Genomic DNA, 25,000 nt, shown 5'->3' on the forward strand with positions numbered 1-25,000 from the left:
AGAGCTGCTATAATAATAATAGGATACTGTAAGTGGCTTTATTATCTTCATTATAATAAATGCTACATGTCTACAATCCAACATGACTATTATTATTATTATTGTTATCATCATCATCATATGAAGCACCATTATATGGTTTTATCATGGAAGATTATTCTGCACACAATAATACTAATGCTATGGTTTAGTTTAGGCTAATTGTTGAACACTTGGAATGTTCTTTAAAATAAGCCACAGTAATGTATTCTACCAGCTCTGACGCATTGAGAGCTGGTAGAATAGAATACGTGGAGCTTTATTCGCTCATATTTATATGCTTCATAATAAACAGGAGAAATGCTGCCATTCTGGGATCCTTAACGGTGACAGATCTCCACAGGTCACCGCTGTTGGTGTGACAGTTAGCCTAGCCTAGCCTAGCCACCGTGCTACTACATTGTATCGGAGTGCGGTGTGTTGTAGCAGCGCTGTGTGCGTGTGTGTGCGCGCGCGTGTGTGTGTGTAACATTGTAACAACATTGTAACATCATTGTGTCGGTGTGTGTGATCTCACCGGTCAGAATGCCCACCCTGATCTGGTGGTCGTGGTTCGTTAGCACCATCCCGTCCGCCGCCATGTTGACTGCCCGTCTGTCTGACTGCCCGCCTGTCTGTCTGTCTGACTGCCTGTCTGTCTGACTGCCTGTCTGTCTGTCTGTCTGACTGGCAGCCTGTCTGTCTGACAACCTGCCTGTCTGACTGACAGACCGCCTGTCTGTCTGTCTGACTGGCAGCCTATAGCTATCTGACTGCCTGGCAGCCTGACTGCCTGTCTGACTGGCAGCCTGTCTGTCTGACTGCCTGTCTGTCTGTTTACAGCCTGTTTGCCTGACAGTCTGTCTGACTGCCTGTCTGTCTGTTTACAGCCTGTCTGCCTGACTGCCTGTCTAGCTCTGTCTGTCAGCTATCAGCTAGACAGGCTGCGCACACACACACACACACACACACACACACACACACACACACACACTAAAGGGGGCGGGGTTGTCTTAAACTCTGTTGATCATTGATATAAAGAACTAGTGGTGGTCAACATGCGTCCAGAGGACCCCCAGAGGGTCCCCAGGGGCCAGGGAGAGGGTCCCAGGGAGAGGGTCCCAGGGGGTCCCCAGCACACACACACACACGGGTTGTGTGCTATCTCTGGGATGTGTGTGTGTGACGCGTGTGTGTGTTGAGGGGGGGGGGGGGGGGGGGGGGGTCATGTGACATCACTGTGACATCAAGTGACATGTCATAACAGGAGCATGTGATCACACACGGACCAATGGGGTTTAATCTCAACCCTCTTCAGCATCAGTATTTATTGTGAGTGTGAAATGAAACCAAATGGACCCAAATGGTTTAATTTTACACCCTCAAGAGTCAAACATCTCATAGCGGGCTATGTCAAGGTGTGGGTTTGTCCATAATGTGTGTACTCTCTGTGTTCATGTCAAGGTGTGGGTTTGTCCATAATGTGTGTATTCTCTGTGTTCATGTCAAGGTGAGGGTTTGTCCATAATGTGCGTATTCTCTGTGTTCATGTCAAGGTGTGGGTTTGTCCATAATGTGTGTATTCTCTGTGTTCATGTCAAGGTGAGGGTTTGTCCATAATGTGTGTATTCTCTGTGTTCATGTCAAGGTGTGGGTTTGTCCATAATGTGTGTATTCTCTGTGTTCATGTCAAGGTGAGGGTTTGTCCATAATGTGTGTATTCTCTGTGTTCATGTCAAGGTGAGGGTTTGTCCATAATGTGTGTATTCTCTGTGTTCATGTCAAGGTGAGGGTTTGTCCATAATGTGTTCAAATACAATGTCCATCTATTTGCCAGAGAATCACTGTTTACTCATTTATATCCATAAATAATAAATCTTTCCCTTAAAAAGCATGCTCTATCCACAAGTTTCACACAGTTTTAATGTATTTGCTAAATAGTTACTGTATCGATTTTAACCCATGCAGGACGGGAACCCCTTTTGGTTTTCTAAGCATTATGCTATACTTTAGCTATTGAAAAATAGCAAATCTACAAAAGCTCATGCTTTGAGCTTGTAGATCTGAAAATTTGTAAAAATGTGTTTAACTCATGGTGATACATATCGTATCGCTGTCGTTAGTTACACCCCTAGTTCTTAAGGGTTTAAGTTTTATCATTTAAACGTGAACGTTTTCTCTGTAAATGTAGCGGTGCCCAAAAGAACCAGGCTGAAGTTCAACCATGGTGTAGGGGGTCCACAGGGGGTCCAGAGACCCAGGGGTTCCCAGAGGGCCAGGGGGTCCACAGGGGGTCCAGAGGGGGTCCCCAGGGGTCCACAGGGGGTCCAGAGGGGGTCCCCAGGGGTGCACAGGGCCAGGGGTCCCCAGGGGGTCCCCAGAGGGCCAGGGGGTCCACAGGGGGTCCAGAGGGCCAGGGGTCCCCAGGGGGTCCACAGGGGGTCCAGAGGGCCAGGGGTCCCCAGGGGGTCCACAGGGGTCCCCAGAGGGCCAGGGGGTCCACAGAGGGCCAGGGGTCCCCAGGGGGGGTGGGGGTCCCAGGACTCAGCTAAAGTAGTTTACATAACAGCACAATCATTTCAACCACTTTATTCATTTATATTTATATGTTGGCTATTAAATATAGCATGTTCCTAATCTTAAAGGAGGAACTAGAACTACAAGTTCCTAATCTTAGGGAGGTATTAGAACTACATGTTCCAGCCTGCCTATCATGTCCTGCAGCCGCGTCCTATTGGCCCGTCGCCGTCTGTCCGTCATGTCTCGGAGGCGGGCCTCCGTCTGTCGCAGCAGCCCCGAGGCCCGCGAAGCCTGGAGCTCTCCTGGAGAGGCGGCGGCCCCAGGACGAGGCCTCGGGGCTGGGTAGGAGGGGTGGCGGGCCGGCCTCTGGCTCTGGAGCCTGGCTCTGTAGGCCTGGAGGAGAGCAGGAGGTGCCGTCGTCTCCTCCTCCTCCTCCTCCTTTCCTCGTCTCCTCTCCTCGTCTCCTCCTCTTCCTGCTTCTCTCTGGAGAACACACGAACATTCATTCATTCAAGTTTTATTGTGTTTACTTTGTTTTTATTTCCTTTTTACAGGTCAATCTGTAGGGACAAATTAGCCATTGGGCCAGTGGGGCCGTGGCCCAGGGGCCCTTGGCTGTCAGGGGCCCTTCAGGGAAATTGGACCGTAAGGTACTAGAGGTTTGACGCCCTGAAAAGGGCTCCTGGGGCCCTTCGTTGGCCGTTGATTTTGTTAAATTTAGGTCAAAAAGATGATAAAAACACGGAAAAAACACCAACATTTTGGGTTAGAAACATGGGGGTCTAGTCACCGGTGTGCTCATCTGTCCCTTAAGGGTACTCATTCAAGTTTAATTGATTCTCGAAATTACACAGAGTAATTAAACTCATTTTCAGTGTCGTCGAGTAATACGATATCTTATTAAAAAACACCAGAATCAGATCAGGGAGAGGTAAACTAAAGGTATAGATGTGAATTACAGATAGAAGCCGAGACACATTTCAAAACCATCTAAAAACAGAACATATTGTGGGAGTCTGTGTGGTCAGTTTAAAACAGAGGGACCAGTGTGGTCAGTTTAAAACAGAGGGACCAGTGTGGTCAGTTTAAAACAGAGGGACCAGTGTGGTCAGTTTAAAACAGAGGGACCAGTGTGGTCAGTTTAAAACAGAGGGACCAGTGTGGTCAGTTTAAAACAGAGGGACCAGTGTGGTCAGTTTAAAACAGAGGGACCAGTGTGGTCAGTTTAAAACAGAGGGACCAGTGTGGTCAGTTTAAAACAGAGGGACCAGTGTGGTCAGTTTAAAACAGAGGGACCAGTGTGGTCAGTTTAAATCAGAGGGACCAGTGTGGTCAGTTTAAAACAGAGGGACCAGTGTGGTCAGTTTAAAACAGAGGGACCAGTGTGGTCAGTTTAAAACAGAGGGACCAGTGTGGTCAGTTTAAAACAGAGGGACCAGTGTGGTCAGTTTAAAACAGAGGGACCAGTGTGGTCAGTTTAAAACAGAGGGACCAGTGTGGTCAGTTTAAAACAGAGGGACCAGTGTGGTCAGTTTAAATCAGAGGGACCAGTGTGGTCAGTTTAAAACAGAGGGACCAGTGTGGTCAGTTTAAAACAGAGGGACCAGTGTGGTCAGTTTAAAACAGAGGGACCAGTGTGGTCAGTTTAAAACAGAGGGACCAGTGTGGTCAGTTTAAAACAGAGGGACCAGTGTGGTCAGTTTAAAACGTCTCAGAGGGACCAGTGTGGTCAGTTTAAAACAGAGGGACCAGTGTGGACAGTTTAAAACAGAGGGACCAGTGTGGTCAGTTTAAAACAGAGGGACCAGTGTGGTCAGTTTAAAACAGAGGGACCAGTGTGGTCAGTTTAAAACAGAGGGACCAGTGTGGTCAGTTTAAAACAGAGGGACCAGTGTGGTCAGTTTAAAACAGAGATAACCCTTATTATCCCTAAACGTATTTTGCCATTTTTGTACTATTTTAATGTGTGTGTGTGTGTGTGTGTGTGTGTGTGTGTGTGTGTGTGTGTGTGTGTGCGCGCGCGTGCGTGTACCTGTGCACTAGGGAGGGGGAGGGACCGCAGCGCCACGTCCAATCGCTCCAGTCCTCGGTTTCCATGGTGACATACAGCTGTGCTCCTATTGGCTGGCTGCCCGGGTTGTACGGCAGCAGGACACGCCTCCCCCCTGTCCGTCCAATAGCAGTCCAACACACTGTCCTGGGCGCGCACGCACACACACACACCACACACACACACCACACACCACACACACACACCACACACCACACACACACACACACACAGCAGAACGAGAAGATCACATTGGTATAGTGACATCACAATATCATCCCCCCTCCCCACTAACCCCTCCCCCTTTATCATACAACAACAGCTGTGGGTGTGGCTTCAGTTCAGGACCACCCACTAGGCATATACTTAACCCATTCTGACCTGAGATCAGATTCATACCAGGTTTCCACTGGACACACACTGGTCTGATTAACCCATTCTGACCTGAGATCAGATTCTAAAAATGTCAGTCGTTCTTCGAATTTTTCAAAAATAGCAGACCTACAAGCTCGTATCGCGCCACTCGGTGGCGCGATATGAGCTTGTAGATCTGCTATTTTTCAATAGCTAAAGCATAACATGATGCCAACACCAAAATGGGTGCCCGGTCAGAATGGGTTAATGAACTGTACTGTACTGTACTGTACTGTACTGTACTGTACTGTACTGTCCAAAACTCTCTCAACCTCAGATCAAATGGTTGGTTCATGCTATACGTCGTGCCCCCGACTAAATCTGAGGCTGGGGAAAAAAAATCATTGCTTATTTGGGACCCTGGTCTTGGAATGACCTTTAACCCATTCTGACCGGGAACCCATTTTGGTGTTAAGCATCACGTTATGCTTTAGCTGTTGAAAAATAGCAGATCTACAAGCTCATAGCGCGCCACCGAGTGGCGCGCTACGAGCTTGTAGGTCTGCTATTTTTGAAAAATCGAAGAACGACTGACATTTTTTAGAATCTGATCTCAGGTCAGAATGGGTTCATCATACCAGTGTGTGTCCAGTGGAAACCTCGTATGAATCTGATCTCAGGTCAGAATGGGTTAAAAGTCCAGACTCAAACTGGACCCTGGTCTTGGAATGAGCTCACAGTCCAGACTCAAACTGGATGTTGTGATTCCCCTAGTGAGCTTTAAAAGGATTGCCATCATGGGCACACTTCCCATACACAGCTCCTGCTTGGACGTTTAGCAACTGTCTGCTTGCTTTTTAGTCTACTAGCAATTTCCGTTGCTTAGTTTTTATTTATTAGTCCTTATTGGTCGCGTTCCTGTTCTCCGGTAGTGGGTATACTGTATTTATGAGCATTGTATGTCTGTCCTGTTTTTTGTTGTGTATTTTTTGTTACTGGCAGAGCTGTGTCACTTATTGTGCCTCTTGTCTTGGCCAGTTCACACTGTGTAAAAGAGACTTCAGTCTCAATGTGGTTTTTACTGGTTAAATAATAAATAAATAAAACTGTACCGTACCGTACCGTACCGTACCGTACTGTACTGTACTGTACCGGTCAGACTCACCATCCACTTCCAGAACAGTTGTTCATGTTGTTTCCACTTCATGTAGGACTCTAGAAGATCACACACCTGCTGCTCTACTGCACACTGCTGAGAGACAGACAGATCAGTCAGACAGACAGGGAGACAGACAGGGAGACAGGCAGACAGACAGACAGACAGATCAGTCAGTATGATACGCCAACGGCCAACAGGATAAATGTATTGTTATATCGAGTGCACGCACACACACACACACACACACACACACACACACACACACACACACACACACACACACACACACACACACACACACACACACACACACACACACACACACACACACACACACACACACACACACACACACACACACACACACACACACACACACACACACACACACACACACACACACCTTTCTCAGTGCTGATGAGTTGTCTACAGATGAGGAAGAGGAGGAAGAGGAGGAGAGGATCTGAGAAGACAACAGAACAGCCACTTTTCAACCTATCTTCATAAAATTGGTCCTCACTAATAATCATGATAAAATACCACAGTTTATTTTACTCTGTCTGTGTCTCATAGGAGGGCTGTGGGCGGTTCAGAAACCAGTCTGTCTCATAGGAGGGCTGTGGGCAGTTCAGAGACCAGTCTGTGTCTCATAGGAGGGCTGTGGGCAGTTCAGAAACCAGTCTGTGTCTCATAGGAGGGCTGTGGGCAGTTCAGAAACCAGTCTGTGTCTCATAGGAGGGCTGTGGGCAGTTCAGAAACCAGTCTGTGTCTCATAGGAGGGCTGTGGGCAGTTCAGAAACCAGTCTGTGTCTCATAGGAGGGCTGTGGGCAGTTCAGAAACCAGTCTGTGTCTCATAGGAGGGCTGTGGGCAGTTCAGAAACCAGTCTGTCTCATAGGAGGGCTGTGGGCAGTTCAGAGACCAGTCTGTGTCTCATAGGAGGGCTGTGGGCAGTTCATAAACCAGTCTGTGTCTCATAGGAGGGCTGTGGGCAGTTCAGAAACCAGTCTGTGTCTCATAGGAGGGCTGTGGGCAGTTCAGAAACCAGTCTGTGTCTCATAGGAGGGCTGTGGGCAGTTCAGAAACCAGTCTGTGTCTCATAGGAGGGCTGTGGGCAGTTCAGAAACCAGTCTGTGTCTCATAGGAGGGCTGTGGGCAGTTCAGAGACCAGTCTGTGTCTCATAGGAGGGCTGTGGGCGGTTCAGAAACCAGTCTGTGTCTCATAGGAGGGCTGTGGGCAGTTCAGAAACCAGTCTGTGTCTCATAGGAGGGCTGTGGGCGGTTCAGAAACCAGTCTGTGTCTCATAGGAGGGCTGTGGGCAGTTCAGAAACCAGTCTGTGTCTCATAGGGGAGCTGTGGGCAGTTCAGAGACCAGTCTGTGTCTCATAGGAGGGCTGTGGGCGGTTCAGAAACCAGTCTGTGTCTCATAGGAGGGCTGTGGGCAGTTCAGAAACCAGTCTGTGTCTCATAGGAGGGCTGTGGGCAATTCTCTATAGTGTAGTTCTCATTCTCACCACATGGTGGAGCAGTGCAGCTCTCTCCTCCGTCATGGACACCAGGGTGGCGCTGTTGAACCTCAGAGCTCCCAGCAGCCACTGCAGCCTCCGGAGATCCTCCCGGTGGAGCCTCCTGGCCTCCCCAGACTGGTCCCCAGGGTGGAGATGCTCCCCAGACTGGTCCCCAGGGTGGAGATCCTCCCCAGACTGGTCCCCAGGGTGGAGATCCTCCCGGTGGAGAACCTGAGCACTGAGCTGCAGACAGAGGAACATCACAGGATGCTCTGAAACGCTCCTCCAATACGTCAGAGATTACAGTAACAGATTACAGATTACAGTAACATTGTAACTTTTCTTACTTTAGTAACACTAGACCTGTACGCGCCCGTCGGGCCGGGCCTACATGAGAACGATGGAAGTTGGGAACCTAATAATACCCGTTGTCAACTTGTCATAGAGCCCGTTATCTGTCTGTCTGTCTGTGTCCCACATGGAGATCTCTGTATCCGTCTGTCTGCCTGTGTCTGACTGTGAAAAGTGGACTGGTTAAGTAATCAATTGTCAGGTGTGCCATGGCAATCAATTGGCTGAAGGCAGATGCTGGAAATTGCACAGGTGAAGGGATTTAGGCTCATTAGGCCCACTGGCAGAGCCTGAGCAGAGCCTTTTGTGGTGGTTCTGGAGAACCGTGGGTCCGACCGACTCGATACCGGGCACTGCAGTCCACTCCCTGTGGGGGTGTGGAGCGCCTGTGTCGAATGTGAAGTCGGTGGGTCGAACGGTTCTCGAGTTACGTGCGTCGTGCATTACAACCGCACACACACTCGCACACATGTACACGCACACACAAGACGTGCATTTATAGTTAGAAAACAATGTCGTAACATTTATATCATGAAAGTTCACATGATTCACCTTTTCTGCTACTATTGGGGATTAAGTTGTCATTCATTAGAACAAAACGTCCATCGCTTTCAGTGCCAATTCTCCACATTATAAAGAAAGAAAGAATTTGTAATTCTATTATGCATGTAATGTGCATGATGTCATCACCTGTACACCATGGATTAGAGGAATTTTCAAAATATGGATGAAAATAAATAAAATTTATTTTTTAAGAAATTGAATTTGAATTCCCAAGGGAGAGACGTCTTTCTTGACGCCCGTGGCATCCATTACATAAGAGGCAATTAGACGTCTTGACGTTTTTTTGGCTACTAAACAGTTTTAACAAACATTATAAATTATTATAGTGGAGAATATTGGAGCAAAAATGCAATTCTGAGGTCAATGACTCCTCAAGGTCAGTCAGGAAGTGGTTCAACGTCTGAAATCAAACCTTGGGGTGTGAGGATGATATGCTGAAAGTTTCATGCTTTAGTCATAAAATGCACAATACCTGTGTCTATGTGCAGTGTGTAGTTGTGTGTGTGTGTGTGTGTGTGTGTGTGTGTGTGTGTGTGTGTGTGTGTGTGTGTGTACCTTCACTACACTGGTGTCAATGTGCAGTGTGTAGTTCATCACAGCGTCCAGGACTCCATTTCCCAGAATCCATCCCAGAGCCAACAGGAGATCTCTGCTGGACACCACTGGAGGACCTCTTGACCTCTCCTCCTCCTCCTCCTCCTCCTCCTCCTCCTCCCCCCCCTCCCCCCCCTCCCCCTCCTCCTCCTCCTCCCCCTCCTCTTCTCCTGCGAACACAACGCAAGCGTTAAAAAAAAAAAGCTAAACCGAATCCAGGTCTGGTAAGTCGCCGATGAGCTTGTAGATCTGCTATTTTTCAATAGCTAAAGCATAGCATTTTCTTTTCAAAGATTTTTCAAAAATAGCAGATCTACAAGAGCTTGTAGATCTGCTATAGAGGGTACGCGCATGCATAAAGTGAGTTTAACATTGTTTAATGTAGTTTAATGCAATTAGACCTTTCTGTCTCATTGTGCATCACGGGCTGTCGAGGCCAGAAAGTAGTTTTTTTGCCACTCAGTAGGGATTCCTGCATAACTTCCTGGTTTGATGATGATGTCATCAGCTAAAGCATGACATAATGCATAATAATAATATAATAATGCACACACACACACACACACACACACACACACACACACACACACACACACACACACACACACACACACACACACACACACACACACACACACACACACACACACACACACACACACACACACACACACACACACACACACACACACACACACACACACACACACACACACACACACACACACACACACACACACACACACACACACACACACACACACACACACACACACACACACACACACACACACACACACACACACACACACACACACACACACACACACCTGGTCTCTTCTTCTGTCTGCTCACTATCCATTCAGCCATGTAGCCTGTCTGCCACAACCCTGCTGCTACATACTGCTGCCCCCTGGTGGAGGAACCTGGTGATACACACAGAGACAGAGAGAGAGAGAGAGAGACAGAGAGAGACAGAGAGAGAGAGAGAGAGAGAGAGAGAGAGACAGAGAGAGAGAGATGACATGGTTCTGTTATGACTGTCTGCATGTTGTAGTATTTAGATGGTTCTGTTATGACTGCATGCTGTAGTGTTTAGAATCTAAACACTACAGCATGCAGTCATAACAGAACCATCTAAACTTTAGATGGTTCTGTTATGAATTCTCCTCTGCATGCTGTAGTGTTTAGCTATATTCAGCTTTAGTGTAGATTTATAGGGCGCTAGCCTCTCCTATATTCAGCTATAGTGTAGATTTATAGGGCGCTAGTCCCTCCTATATTCAGCTATTAGTGTAGATGTATAGGGTGCTAGCCCCTCCTATATTCAGCTATTAGTGTAGATTTATAGGGTGCTAGCCCCTCCTATATTCAGCTATTAGTGTAGATTTATAGGGTGCTAGCCCCTCCTATATTCAGCTATTAGTGTAGATGTATAGGGTGCTAGCCCCTCCTATATTCAGCTATTAGTGTAGATTTATAGGGTGCTAGCCCCTCCTATATTCAGCTATTAGTGTATAGATTTTCGTCGTGCACAATTGTGATTTTTACAAACCTTGTGTTTCCTCTTCCTGTGCTCCACAGGAAATGACCTCAGCCTTACACAGGATGTTGAACAACAGATTCCAAAACTCCTCCTCCTGAAATGACGCACACGCACATGCACACGCAGACACACACAATGTACACACCGGCTGTCAACAAACCATGTACAGCCCAGATCCGGCACAAACAAGCAACTAAATTATTTTCGCTCCTATGCCACCAAAATGTGGAACGCCCTACCAACAGTCATTAAGACATGCGAATCCCTTGCTCTCAAAGGGCACCTATACGGACGGCTGCAGTTCGAAACTGGCCCCAGTGAAATCTGACCCCCCCCCCGTCCCCCCTGTTTCTCCTCACTGTATAATATGTTTCTTTTCCCTTTTTACCTCCTATGATGATTTCCTGTTTTGACAATTTGTGTCTATTTGTACGTCTCTAAATGTTATGATGAATTGAACAAGGTGGACCCTGTTGTAAACAAGTGTAATGCTTCATGGTGTCGTCCACTCACAGTTAACAGTTTTTGTATTGAGTTTGTGCTTGAAATGTACTGTAATTCTGCAAACTGTTAATACATCAAACAAACAATCAGTCAATGTGAGTTAACCTACCTGACAGGGTGACAGGGTGACAGGGTTTCATGGTGACAGGGTGACAGGGTGACAGGGTAAAAGGGTGACAGGGTGACATGGTGACAGGGTGACAGGACAGGGTAACAGGGTGACAGGGTGACAGGGTGACATGGTAACAGGGTGACAGGGTGACAGGGTGACAGGGTAACAGGGTGACAGGGTGACAGGGTGACAGGGTGAAATGGTGACAGGGTGACAGGGTAACAGGGTGACAGGGTAACAGGGTAACGGGGTGACAGGGTGACAGGGTAACAGGGTGACAGGGTGACAGGGTGACAGGGTAACAGGGTGACATGGTAACAGGGTGACATGGTGACAGGGTGACAGGGTGACAGGGTGAAATGGTGACAGGGTAACAGGGTGACAGGGTAACAGGGTGACATGGTGACAGGGTAACAGGGTGACATGGTGACAGGGTGACAGGGTGACAGGGTAACAGGGTGACAGGGTGACAGGGTAACAGGGTGACAGGGTAACGGGGTGACAGGGTGACAGTGTAACAGGGTGACAGGGTGACAGGGTGACAGGGTGACAGGGTAACAGGGTGACAGGGTGACAGGGTAACAGGGTGACAGTGTAACAGGGTGACAGGGTGACAGGGTGACAGTGTAACAGGGTGACCTACCAGCTGTGCTCCAGCCGTGTTGAGTTTGGCTCTCCTGAAGGCTTCAGCAGAAGGAACACGGACAACGCCCACCGCCGACAGCAGTCTGCAGAGAGCCGCTACCGCAACCCTGACGCCCCCCGCTGGCCTCTGCATGTCACTGCAGGACACACACACAATTTACAATTTAGGCATTTAGGCATTTAGCAGACGCTCTTAATCCAGAGCGACTTACATTAAGCAAGAACAAAAGCATGGGAATACATCACATAAAGACATTTATCATGAAACATGCGTAGCTAAGAAAGTAACAGTGGAATATCTATAATGAAACTATACATATAAGCTATACATCTATACTACTATGCTACACATATGTACTATGACGTGCTATGACTACTAGAATTGCTATCTAAGGGGGTGGGGTAAGTGCTATGGGCCATGATGGAGTCTGAAAAGGTGGGTTTTCAGACTGCGGCGGAAGATTGGGAGTGATGCTGCAGTTCTGACTGCAATGGGAAGTGCATTCCACAGTTTTGGAGCCAGAAGGGAGAAGAGTTTGGGACGTGTGGAGCGTTGTCCCGGCGTTTTTAGTGAGGGTACTTCCAGCTTCCCTGCGTTGGCTGATCTGAGTGAGCGGGAGGGTTTGTAGGGTTCGATCATACTTGCAAGATATGGGGGAGCCATACCTTTGGTTGCTTTGAATGCCAGCATCAGGGTTTTGTATTCTGTGCGGGCAGCGACCGGGAGCCAGTGGAGGGAGCGGAGCAGGGGGGAGACATGTGAGAATTTTGGCTGGTTGAAGACCAAGCGAGCTGCAGCATTTTGGATCAGCTGGAGAGGCTTAAGTGCACATGCTGGTAGGCCAGTAAGGAGGGAGTTACAATAGTCAAGTTTTGACAAGACTGTTGTCTGGATTAGGAGCTGGGCTGATTCCTGGGTGAGGAACGGTCTAATTCGTCGTATGTTATAGAGTGTGAACCTACAGGATCGAGTGACAGCTGTGATGTGAGTTTTGAACGAGAGCTGACTGTCCAGGACAACACCAAGATTCCTGGCTGTTGGGACAGACGTTACCAGGGCGTTGTCTATGGAGATAGTTAGCTCCCGCATAGGGCAGGACTTAGCTGGGAAGAAGAGAAGCTCAGTCTTGTCTGGGTTCAGTTTGAGGTGGTTGGAGGACATCCACTGTGAGATGTCAGCCAGGCATGCGGTGATGCGCTCTTCCACCTGAGTGGCAGAGGGGGGGAAGGATAGAAACAGTTGTGTGTCATCGGCGTAGCAGTGATAGGATATATTGTGAGCAGAGATGATAGTGCCAAGGGATTTAGTGTACAGTGAGAAAAGGAGGGGACCAAGAACCGATCCCTGTGGGACCCCAGTTTGGAGGGTTCGGGGGGATGATAACAGACCTTTCCAGGAAACCTGGTAGGTCCGGTCGGTTACAAGTTAGGCATTTAGCAGAGGCTCTTAATCCAGAGACATTTACAATAAGCAAGAACAAAAAGCAAGGCAATACATCACATAGCCTATATAAAAAGTATTTATCATGAAACATGCGTAAGTTAAGAACGTAACGGTGGAATATCTATATAATGAAACTACCGGTATACATATAATTTATACTATGCTATACTATACAGTATACATATGTACTATGAAGTGCTATGACTATATACACAATGCAATTCTAGTGCCGTCTACGTAACATGCTATAAGTCTGTATCAAAGGCTATGTAAGTACATAAAGTGCTATCGAAGTAGGGTAAGTGCCATGATGGAATCTTAAAAGGTGGGTTTTCAGACTACGGCGGAATATTGGGAGTGATGCTGCAGTTCTGACTGCAACGGGAAGTGCATTCCACAGTTTTGGAGCCAGAAGGGAGAAGAGTTTGGGACGTGTGGAGCGTTGTTGTCCCGGCGTTTTTAGTGAGGGTACCTGCAGCTTCCCTGCGTCGGCTGATCCGAGTGCGCGGGAGGGTTTGAACTAGGGTTCAATCATACTTGTGAGATATCGGGGAGCCATGCCTTTGGTTGCTTTGAATGCCAGCATCAGAGTTTTGTATTCTGTGCGGGCAGCACATTTTAAACTGTTCCATTTAGGGAATTATGGATTAAATCATTAATAGTTAATTGATAAGCTTATCGTTTGATTAACCGGTTAAACTTCAGAAAAGGTAACCAAGGGTCCCGAAAGGGGCTAGGGTCGCCCACCTGCCCCTGGCAGCTAAATAAAACACTAAGGGTTGCCCACCTGCCCCTGGCAGCTATAAATAAAACACTATGGGCTGTATTTTGCGTGTCTTAAGTACCAGGTCTTATTCCCTAACTTGAGTAAACTAAAGACCTGGAGGCGTGATCAATGCTCTTTGGCCACTCAGAATAGCCAAATGGCATTGATCACGCCTCCAGGTCTTTAGTTTACTCAAGTTAGGGAATAAGACGTGGTACTTAAGACACGCAAAATACAGCCCTAAGGGTCGCCCACCTGCCCCTGGCAGCTATAAATACAGCCCTAAGGGTCGCCCACCTGCCCCTGCATGGCAGCTAAATAAAACACTTTGGCTATATAGAAGTGTCTATTTGTATGTCTCTAAATGTTATGATGAATTGAACAAGGTGGACCCTCTTGTAAACAAGTGTAGTGCTTTATTGTGTCGTCCAACTCACAGTTAACAGTCTTTGTATTGAGTTGTGCTTGAAATGTAGCCTACTGTAATTCTGCAAACTGTTAAATCAATCAATCAAAGACTTATAAAGGTTGTCATCAAATGTCTCAACTGTCAACATGTAGACTAAACGGTGAACATGTAGAGCATTCACTCACCTTGTACAGCAACTCCAGAGAATGAACTATAAAGTATAAAGGTGTTAAATATTAATTCTACAATTTATTTATTTTCGTCATGACTGTTGAGTTTCCGCGCCGCAGCCGCCGCTGCCGTGGCCGCGCGCGCGCGCACGGGAAAAATGTCAACATCCGTGTTGCCAGGTCGCGTGAGAGAAACAAGCAGTTCAGTGAAAACAAGCCCAGAAGTAAGCGACTGTAACTACACTATATGGTCCATTTGAAAATAGCAGATCTACAAACTGTGTGAGCTGTGAACTGTTGTGAGCTTGTACATCTGTTATTTAATATATATATTGGGTAAAAAGTGACAAATGTGGTAACCAAATAAACAACTACACTTTAGAAACAAGACCAAATAAACAACTACACTTTAGAAACAAGACCAAATAAACAACTACACTTTAGGAACAAGACCCAATAAACAACTACACTTTAGAAACAAGACCCAATAAACAACTACACTTTAGAAACAAGACCCAATAAACAACTACACTTTAGAAACAAGACCAAATAAACAACTACACTTTAGAAACAAGACCAAATAAACAACTACACTTTAGAAACAAGACCAAATAAACAACTACACTTTAGAAACAAGACCAAATAAACAACTACACTTTAGAAACAAGACCCAATAAACAACTACACTTTAGAAACAAGACCCAATAAACAACTACACTTTAGAAACAAGACCAAATAAACAACTACCGAAAGTCGCTTATAAAAAGCGGACATGACAACGCTGGTCAACACATCCGGGTTTGTTGTTACACCGACATGTGTGTCCAATCGAAGACGGAGGACGTAGACCACGTGACGACGTTTACCGCGGTTAAAAAGTGCCCCTTCGCGTTACACGATTCCTTAGGACGCCGATTGCGGTGTGACACACCATCGTCAGGGAGGGACGGACGTCACCACGGGAGGTTAGTTTCGATTGGCTGACGTGAATGATTGACAGCATGGTTGACCAATCACAAACGTGCGTGATTAATTTAACAGTATTCTTCTTTGTGTGCATTCTGTCTGTGAGTTTTGTATTTCACTAATAAAACAAGGTTTACTTAAATGTATTTCAATATTATTTAATACATGTGTAGGTGTATCTTTAAATTGATTCATTGTATTACTATTTCAGAGGCTATTTTTAAATGTATTAATTGTACTATTATTTCATACAATACAATATCTTTAAATATATTCATTGTACTATTATTTCATCGGCTACATACAATACAATATCTTTATATGTATTCACTGTATTATTATGTAATAGGCTATTTTTAAATTTATTCATTGTACTATTATTTCATATGCTACGTACAATACAATATCTTTATATGTATTCACTGTATTATTATTGCGAATGCAATGAGCACTTACTATGAGACCTAGCAGATCATGTCTGTGTGTCTGTCTGTCCCGCTTTTGTGCCCATATATGGAGCTGAGTGATTACGTCACCATGACTCAGCCATAACCATATAAGGAGTCCCCAAAGCAGCTATACGTCCAAAACCCAAATATGTACGAGCTGCGTTCGCTTCCCGCGTTGCAGCGTTTGCGCGTCTTACTTATGTTGTATATTTTATACCATCCAGGAGAGTAAATGTGCAACGGCAGACAGGATTCGATGTTCCATGAGTAGTTTATTCAGAGTACAGCACAGCAGTGAAGCATAGCATAAGCTCACCTCCGACGGCGAATGCCGTCGGAGAGAATGACCCCCTTTACAATGAAAACCAACGGCCTTAAATCAGAGTCACAAATACACATTCTTCCAGACTGGCATTGGCCCCTCCCAGGAAGGTAAATCACTGTAGGCCTTGATCAATTGTTCTTCTCGCATGTTAAATCTTTAGGTGTGACCCAGGATCCGACTTTAAACATGTGAGCAGGCCACCAACACCTTGACTCTAAATAACAAAGGCAGGCCTCTGAGAGAGCTGCCTTGCATATAGTGACAGTTGACTTATTTAGCATGTCCTTAGCACAGTGACGAAATGTATAGTGGAACATTACAAACATGAGATATTATATGAATTATTGATTCCAGATACGACACTGGTGTAATAGGCTATACAATACGGAGAAGTCAATATAAGTCTGTCTTATTGACTTTAGGCCTCATTCACACCTAAAACTAAGAGACACCTGTCTTGTCCCTGTCTTGGTCTATGGTTTGACCAAACAGAGACACCTGTCTTGTCCCTGTCTTGGTCTATGGTTTGACCAAACAGAGACACCTGTCTTGTCCCAGTCTTGGTCTATGGTTTGACCAAACATTTGACGACATCACAGTTATGATGACATCATGTCGTTGTTGGTGATGGTGATGATGACGTAACAGCAGAGCTCCTTGTCAGCCAATAAAATGATGTGCACGTGAACTTTACGTGTGGATCCGGGCTACGCACTCTCTCACACGCACACCAACACGCACACATACACTCACACACGCTCTTTCACGCGGTCCGTGGCGATGAGTGATCCCACCGTCTCCGGGCCGGTCCAGAGGAGATCCAGGACGTATCAAAACGCCTCCGCTCCCTCGTCGTCGTCCTCCTCCTCCTCCTCTTCCTCCTCCTCATTGGAGGAGGAAGAGGAGGAGAGAGGAGGACGAGGAGGAGGAGGGGGAGAGGAGGGCAGGCTGACGCTGATGGACGAGGTCCTCCTGCTGGGCCTGAAGGAGCGCTCCGGCTACACCTCGCCCTTCAACGACTGCCTGTCGGCGGGCCTGCGCGGCTGCATCCTGCTGGAGCTGGCCCTCAGGGGCCGGCTGGGCCTGGAGGAAGGAGGAGGGGCCACGCGCTGGGGCGGGGGCGGGTTCGGGGGAGGGGGCGGGTTCGGCGGCGGCCTGCTGGGCAGGAAGGTGGTGGTGCGCTCGGACGCGCCCACGGGCGACGCCCTGCTGGACGAGGCGCTGCGCGCGGTGCGCCAGAGGGGGCGGGGGGGCGGCGGGGGGGCGGCGGCCTGGGTGGAGCTCCTCAGCGGGGACTCGCTCAACCCGCTGCGGCGGCGCTGGCGGCTGCGCAGCGTGCGCATGCGCCTGGCCAAGGGCCTGGTGGAGAAGGGCGTCCTGACCACGCGCAGGCAGAGCTTCCTGCTGTTCCACATGACCACGCACCCCGCGGCGGCGGGGGGGGCGGGGCCGGGGGGCGATGGCGCAAAGCGGCGGCTGGTCCAGGGCGTCCGCCACGTCCTCCTGGACGGCTGGGCGGCGCTGGGCCTGGGCGACCCGGAGCGGCGAGGTGCCACGGCGGCCGGAAGGCGCGCGCTGGCGCTGCTGCTGATGGCGCGCGCCTCCGACGTGATGGGCGCGGCGCTGGACGCGCTGCCCGACCAGCGCTACGACCTGGCCACCAGGAGGCTCCGCGCGCTGGCCGCGCTCGACCCCGAGGCCGAGAGCCGCCGGCCGCACGCCAACCAGATGATGTGGGCCGTGATGGCGGCCTTCGGCACCGGGGGGCGCCACTGAGGACCATGATGATGGACGGGGCCACAAGGAGACGATGGAGAGGGGCCGCTATAGTTCCACTCTCACTCCAGAGGGCCGCTATAGTTCCACTCTCACTCCAGACGGCCGCTATAGTTCCACTCTCACTCCAGAGGGCCGCTATAGTTCCACTCTCACTCCAGAGGGCCGCTATAGTTCCACTCTCACTCCAGACGGCCGCTATAGTTCCACTCTCACTCCAGAGGGCCGCTATAGTTCCACTCTCACTCCAGAGGGCCGCTATAGTTCCACTCTCACTCCAGAGGGGCCGCTATAGTTCCACTCTCACTCCAGAGAGCCGCTATAGTTCCACTCTCACTCCAGAGGGCCACTATAGTTCCACACTCACTCCAGAGGGCCACTATAGTTCCACACTCACTCCAGAGGCCCACTTTAGTTCCACCCCTCACTCCAGAGGGCCACTATAGTTCCACACTCACTCCAGAGGCCCACTATAGTTCCACGCTCACTCCAGAGGGCCACTATAGTTCCACACTCACTCCAGAGGGCCACTATAGTTCCACGCTCACTCCAGAGGGCCACTATAGTTCCACACTCACTCCAGAGGGCCACTATAGTTCCACTCTCACTCCAGAGGGCCGCTATAGTTACTTTCTAATTCTTTGTTAGTCCCAAAACATCGTGTTTATTGTCATGATTTGTCACGACAAGAGTTGGCTTTATCCGCGGCGTATAAACGTCTTCAAATAAATACTTTCTGAAAAGTCTACGAGGAAAATGAACTGGGATTTCTTTTCCGGGTATCTCGACGGGGCGTGGCTCTATAGACTGATTCAGAAACGGGTCTCATGGTCGCAGGCGACGTATGTCAAAATATCTACCGCTTTTATGTGATGTATTCCCATGCTTTTGTTCTTGCTTAATGTAGGTCGCTCTGGATTAAGAGCGTCTGCTAAATGCCTAAATTGTAAATTGTAAATTGTAATTGTAAATTGCGGTGGCTGAGACCAGAGCCATAGAGTAATGGTTGAGACCAGATCCATAGAGTAATGGTTGAGACCAGAGCCATATAGAGTAATGGTTGAGACCAGAGCCACAGAGTAATGGTTGAGACCAGAGCCACAGAGTAATGGTTGAGACCAGAGCCATAGAGTAATGGTTGAGACCAGAGCCATAGAGTAATGGTTGAGACCAGAGCCACAGAGTAATGGTTGAGACCAGAGCCATAGAGTAATGTTTGAGACCAGAGCCACAGAGTAATGGTTGAGACCAGAGCCATAGAGTAATGGTTGAGACCAGAGCCGTAGAGTAATGAGACCAGATCCATAGAGTAATGGTTGAGACCAGAGCCATAGAGTAATGGTTGAGACCAGAGCCGTAGAGTAATGAGACCAGAGCCGTAGAGTAATGGTTGAGACCAGAGCCGTAGAGTAATGGTTGAGACCAGAGCCATAGAGTAATGGTTGAGACGAAGCAGTGAAAGGTCCTGAAAGATACATAGCGTCAGTCTTACCCAATACCCAATATTTGGGTTTTATGAACACAAGGCTGCTGTACTTTATACCTCATACTAAGCATTGAAAGTATGAGGTAAATAACGTACAGCGGCCTTGTGTTCATAAAACCAGGTTAGGGGACTTACGTGGCTGGTTAAAACTGATATGAGGTTGTTAGGGGACTTATGTGGTCGGTTAAGACTGATATGAGGTTAGTGGACTTATGTGGTCTGGTTAAAACTGATATGAGGTTAGTGGACTTATGTGGTCGGTTAAGACTGATATGAGGTTAGTGGACTTATGTGGTCGGTTAAGACTGATATGAGGTTGTTAGTGGACTTATGTGGTCTGGTTAAAACTGATATGAGGTTAGTGGACTTATGTGGTCGGTTAAGACTGATATGAGGTTGTTAGGGGACTTATGTGGTCGGTTAAGACTGATATGAGGTTAGGGGACTTATGTGGTCGGTTAAGACTGATATGAGGTTAGGGGACTTATGTGGTCGGTTAAGACTGATATGAGGTTAGGGGACTTATGTGGTCTGGTTAAGACTGATATGAGGTTAGTGGACTTATGTGGTCGGTTAAGACTGATATGAGGTTAGTGGACTTATGTGGTCGGTTAAGACTGATATGAGGTTAGTGGACTTATGTGGTCTGGTTAAGACTGATATGAGGTTAGGGGACTTATGTGGTCTGGTTAAGACTGATATGAGGTTAGGGGACTTATGTGGTCGGTTAAGACTGATATGAGGTTAGGAGACTTATGTGGCTGGTTAAAATGCACAAAATGCATTTGGAGAACCCACAAAATGTCTGTGGGTGCACGCTGTGCGGCCCCCCAACACACACACAATCATTATATTCAATCGATATATATATATATACAATCGATATATCTTTATCGTCTATGAAACCAGCATCGTTGAAAAACAAACATTAAAGCTGTATATAGGTGGGGCTAGGGGAGGGGCTAGGGGAGGGGCTAGGGGAGGGGCTAGCACCCCTCAATAATCATCCTAATGCTGGATATCGTGCGTTTCACGTGACAAAATACGAAACTATGCGATCTGTCCAATCGTAGGGCGGCGACGGCTGGTGACGCCATCGCGCTAAACACCCCCCGCGTTTAAAAAGACGGCGGTCCGCGGTCGGAGAGCAAAAACACGAACACCGAACGAACGAACGCACCAACGAACGAACGAACGCCTAGGGTTCGACGACCGCACGTAAAAACACGACCCGACCGTTGAGGACGACCGCCCCAGCCATGGTGCACTCGAGCATGGCCAACATGGTCATCGGGGAACACCGGCGGACGTCGGCCAACATGGTCATCGGGGACTCCAACATGCTGGACTCGGAGATGATGAGCCGCCCCGAGGACGTCCAGTCGCTCATCAAGAAGTGGGAGTCGCTGATGCAGAAGCCCAAGTACCAGCGGCAGATGTACCACCGGCAGATCTACCAGAAGCACGTGGTGGACCATCTGGAGGCCTCCTCGGAGCGGCAGATCTACCAGAAACACGTGGTCGACCACGTGGAGGCCTCCTCGGACCGGCAGATCTACCAGAAACACCTGGAGGCCTCGGCTTCGGACCGGCAGATCTACCAGAAGCAGATGGCGGACCACCTGGAGGCCGCCGCCTCCGACTACGCCAACAGCAGGGCGTCGTCCCGCCGCAGCGGCAGCGGCCACCACCAGGGCGGCGGCGGCAGCGGCGAGGTGATGGTGAAGGGCGAGTCCTTCCTGCAGGGCCATCAGGGCAGCGAGGGCGGCCATCAGGCCTTCATCATGAACATGAAGCGAGAGTCTTTCATCCACGGGCCGGGCGGGCCGGGGGGGCCGGGGGGGGTGGGGGGGGGAGGCGACCACCACGCCGCCGCCCTCCTCGCCGCCAAGAACGAGTCTTTCTTCAAAGGCGACGGCGGCGCGGCGGCGGCGGCCCAGCAGGCGCTCATGGTGAAGTCCTTCCTCCACGGCGGAGAGGTGGGAACCTCCTCCAAGGCAGCAGGAGGAGGAGGAGGAGGAAGCCAGCAGGCTCTTATTGTGAAGGGCGACGTCGGGCAGCAGCAGTCGTCGTCGGCGCTCTACCTGAACCGCGAGTCCTTCGTGGAGCACGGCGGCTCCTCCTCCTCGCACCACCAGACGACGACCACCAGCGGCCTGGGAGGAGGCGGAGCCTGGCCCACGGCGAGGACCATGGGCGACCGCGTGGCCGAGATGGAGCAGCGCGTGGCCAACATGGAGCGCCTGGAGAGGAAGATGGTGGAGCTGGAGACCAGGCTGACGGAGAAGGTGTGCAGCGTGGAGCGCAAGACCACGCACCTGGAGCGCAAGGTGACCACCATGGAGCAGAACATCGCCTTCCTGGACCAGAAGAGCACGTCCTACGTGGAGCCGCCGCCGGCCGGGGCGCCGCCGGCCGTGGAGCGCCTGCTGAGCGACATGGGCAGGAAGATCGTCTACATGGAGCACAAGACGCAGGACCTGGAGAAGGAGGTGAAGTCTCTGCGCTCCTCCGGAGACCGCTTCTCCTCCTTCATGAAGACGCCCAAGTCGCTGCTCGCCCAGAGGCTCAAGTTCTTCAGGAAGGAGAGGAAGAAAGTGAAGTAGAGGAAAGGAAAGGTACCATGTTTACCCTGCAGGGTAACTGGACTAAGGAAAGGAAAGGTACTATGTTTACCCTGCAGGGTAACTGGACTAAGGAAAGGAAAGGTACCATGTTTACCCTGCAGGGTAACTGGACTAAGGAAAGGAAAGGTACCATGTTTACCCAGGGTAACTGGACTAAGGAAAGGAAAGGTACCATGTTTACCCAGGGTAACTGGACTAAGGAAAGGAAAGGTACCATGTTTACCCAGAGTAACTGGACTAAGGAAAGGTACTATGTTTACCCAGGGTAACTGGACTAAGGAAAGGTACTATGTTTACCCAGGGTAACTGGACTAAGGAAAGGAAAGGTACTATGTTTACCCAGGGTAACTGGACTAAGGAAAGGAAAGGTACCATGTTTACCCAGGGTAACTGGACTAAGGAAAGGAAAGATACTATGTTTACCCAGGGAACCTGGACTAAGGAAAGGAAAGGTACTATGTTTACCCAGAGTAACTGGACTAAGGAAAGGTACTATGTTTACCCAGGGTAACTGGACTAAGCTCAAGAGCTTGTTTACAGCCAGGCCCTGCTCATAGAACATTTCATGGTAGGGGTTCAATGCCTTGTCCATGAAGGGCACTTCAGCGGTGGTCATTTTAACGTTCGTTAAAGTTCGTGCTTTTCTTTAATTAGGGACACGTTTTTTAAGAAATTGGATTTTTACCGTTGAAACAATCCACAATTATGGGGCAAGGTCATTTTTTTGTTGTTCTTTGAGGGGCGCCGGCCCCTCCTAGGCCCAGCCTTGTCTATGTTTGAGCACAAACATTGGCTGATGATTAGCCGATCACCTATGGGTGTGATTCTTATATATACTGTAGCTTTTGTCCCCACAAAATGTCCGCAACACAAACATTAGTTGCCATTGACAATGAATGTTGCTCTGGAGAGGGAAGTCTGGAGCTCTCTGGTGCAGCTGTTGCCCCCGTGACCCGACTACGGATAAGCGGTTTAAGATGGATGGATGGATGGACAATGAAAGGAAGACTGACGTCATCTTGTCCCCACACGTCTCATATTTGCCATCGACAATGAACCGTGAAAAATTAGGTCAAATGTCCGCCAAATTATGTAAATGACGTAAGTTCCTGACAACAGGCATTCTGATCGGCCAGTATGAGATGATGCATGATGAAGTACGACGATAAGAGCACCGCTCACTTCACACGGGTGTGATTTTTTTACCTCCCAGGTGCCTGGCGTGCTTTTTGTTCGACAGTCATTTCTTTGTTATTTCAATAGGAGAGTTTACAGAGACTGGCACTGTTTAGAGATACAGAGACTGTTTGGAGCTGACTGCTTCACCACTAGAACAGAGACTGTTTAGAGACTGTTTAGAGGCTGACTGCTTCACCACTAGAACAGAGACTGTTTAGAGACTGTTTAGAGGCTGACTGCTTCACCACTAGAACAGAGACTGTTTAGAGACTGGAGGCTGACTGCTTCAGCTCTAGAACAGAGACTGTTTAGAGACTGGAGGCTGACTGCTTCACCACTAGAACAGAGACTGTTTAGAGACTGGAGGCTGACTGCTTCACCACTAGAACAGAGACTGTTTATAGACTGGAGGCTGACTGCTTCAGCTCTAGAACAGAGACTGTTTAGAGACTGGAGGCTGACTGCTTCACCACTAGAACAGAGACTGTTTAGAGACTGGAGGCTGACTGCTTCACCACTAGAACAGAGACTGTTTAGAGACTGTAGAGACTGGAGGCTGACTGCTTCAGCTCTAGAACAGAGACTGTTTAGAGACTGGAGGCTGACTGCTTCACCACTAGAACAGAGACTGTTTAGAGACTGGAGGCTGACTGCTTCAGCTCTAGAACAGAGACTGTTTAGAGACTGGAGGCTGACTGCTTCACCACTAGAACAGAGACTGTTTAGAGACTGCTTCACCTCTAGAAACCCTTCCACCGTGGCTATATGCATGCATCCTTTTTTCCCCTCTACACCAAATCCCTCTGTTGAGAATAGATACTTCCGTAGAAGAGCACACGTTTTGGGTATAAGACACACTATTTGGATACACATTGTTTTTACACTTTTCAGATAGACACGCTATAATGATTAGACAGGACTTTTTGCTACAGAACACAGCCCTGATGATCCATGCAGTCATGTGATTAATATGATGAAGAACACAGTTTTCCGGCCACTGCTACAGAGCTGACAATGAGGTTATATCTTCCCTTCTTCTCTGGAGTCCTGCCTCAGGGCGGACCAGAGGTGGAAAACTGTCGTTCCCTGATGTCATCGCTATAGGGACACATGATGTCATCGCAAGGGACACATGATGTCATCACTATGGACACATGATGTCATCGCTAGGGACACATGATGTCATCACTAGGGACACATGCATCAGTAAGCAAGACCTGGGGATGGCAATGAAGGACCAGGAAGTCTGGCCGCGGTCGAAACATTATGATGACAGTGCAGGCTTTGAAATGTCTAATAATAACAACAACGGTGGGTCTTCATTATCTTTGGTTTAAATCTCTAAATTAAATTGGTTTGGCAGCTGAAGGTCAAAGGTCAGACGACAGAAGATAGTTTTGCTTCAACTGCTTTTATTTCCAACATCAAATAAATAAATAAAAACATCACACATAATTTAAAACGACGACATTAGTTTA

General features: G+C 48.6%; 3 protein-coding genes across 3 annotated transcripts in view; 1 reads left to right on the plus strand and 2 right to left on the minus strand.

The window, feature by feature from the left end:
• LOC308330095 (gephyrin-like) overlaps positions 1-983 on the minus strand; it is a 35,058-nt gene extending 34,075 nt beyond the window's left edge. The window contains exon 1 of the mRNA XM_080784777.1: positions 557-983. Within this exon, the coding sequence (XP_080640903.1) occupies positions 557-620 (64 nt within the window). The 5' untranslated portion in view covers positions 621-983. The remainder of the gene's footprint in view (positions 1-556) is intronic.
• Positions 984-2,631: 1,648 nt separating this feature from the next.
• tedc1 (tubulin epsilon and delta complex 1) lies at positions 2,632-15,245 on the minus strand. The gene is made up of 10 exons (XM_080783376.1): positions 14,730-15,245; positions 11,924-12,062; positions 10,674-10,758; positions 9,949-10,044; positions 9,080-9,288; positions 7,616-7,852; positions 6,505-6,564; positions 6,108-6,194; positions 4,571-4,735; positions 2,632-3,021 (listed from the first exon to the last, which is right to left on the minus strand). The coding sequence occupies exons 2-10, from the start codon at positions 12,056-12,058 to the stop codon at positions 2,692-2,694; spliced, it is 1,404 nt and encodes a 467-aa protein (XP_080639502.1). The 5' UTR covers positions 12,059-12,062; positions 14,730-15,245; the 3' UTR covers positions 2,632-2,691.
• A 285-nt stretch (positions 15,246-15,530) lies between these two features.
• On the plus strand, positions 15,531-18,230 carry LOC308329174 (Golgi phosphoprotein 3-like; the record flags this gene model as incomplete). The annotated part of the gene is made up of 2 exons (XM_080783377.1): positions 15,531-15,566; positions 17,349-18,230. 2 exons carry the CDS (start codon positions 15,531-15,533, stop codon positions 18,228-18,230), a joined length of 918 nt encoding a protein of 305 aa, XP_080639503.1.
• Positions 18,231-25,000: the final 6,770 nt, after the last annotated feature.

The sequence above is a fragment of the Protomyctophum bolini genome, assembly GCF_963924005.1.
Source record: "Protomyctophum bolini genome assembly, chromosome: 15".
Classification (NCBI taxonomy): Eukaryota; Metazoa; Chordata; class Actinopteri; order Myctophiformes; family Myctophidae; genus Protomyctophum; species Protomyctophum bolini.

What these genes read in the sequence shown, in the direction of transcription:
- tedc1 (XM_080783376.1), bottom strand. Translation starts at nt 12,058, where the DNA reads ATGCAGAGGCCAGCGGGGGGCGTCAGGGTTGCGGTAGCGGCTCTCTGC. An exon ending in ACAGGAAGAGGAAACACAAG is followed by an intron (nt 10,045 to 10,673) that starts GTTTGTAAAAAT and finishes GTGTATCACCAG; the next exon opens with GTTCCTCCACCAGGGGGCAG. An exon ending in ACTCATCAGCACTGAGAAAG is followed by an intron (nt 6,195 to 6,504) that starts GTGTGTGTGTGT and finishes TCTGTCTCTCAG; the next exon opens with CAGTGTGCAGTAGAGCAGCA.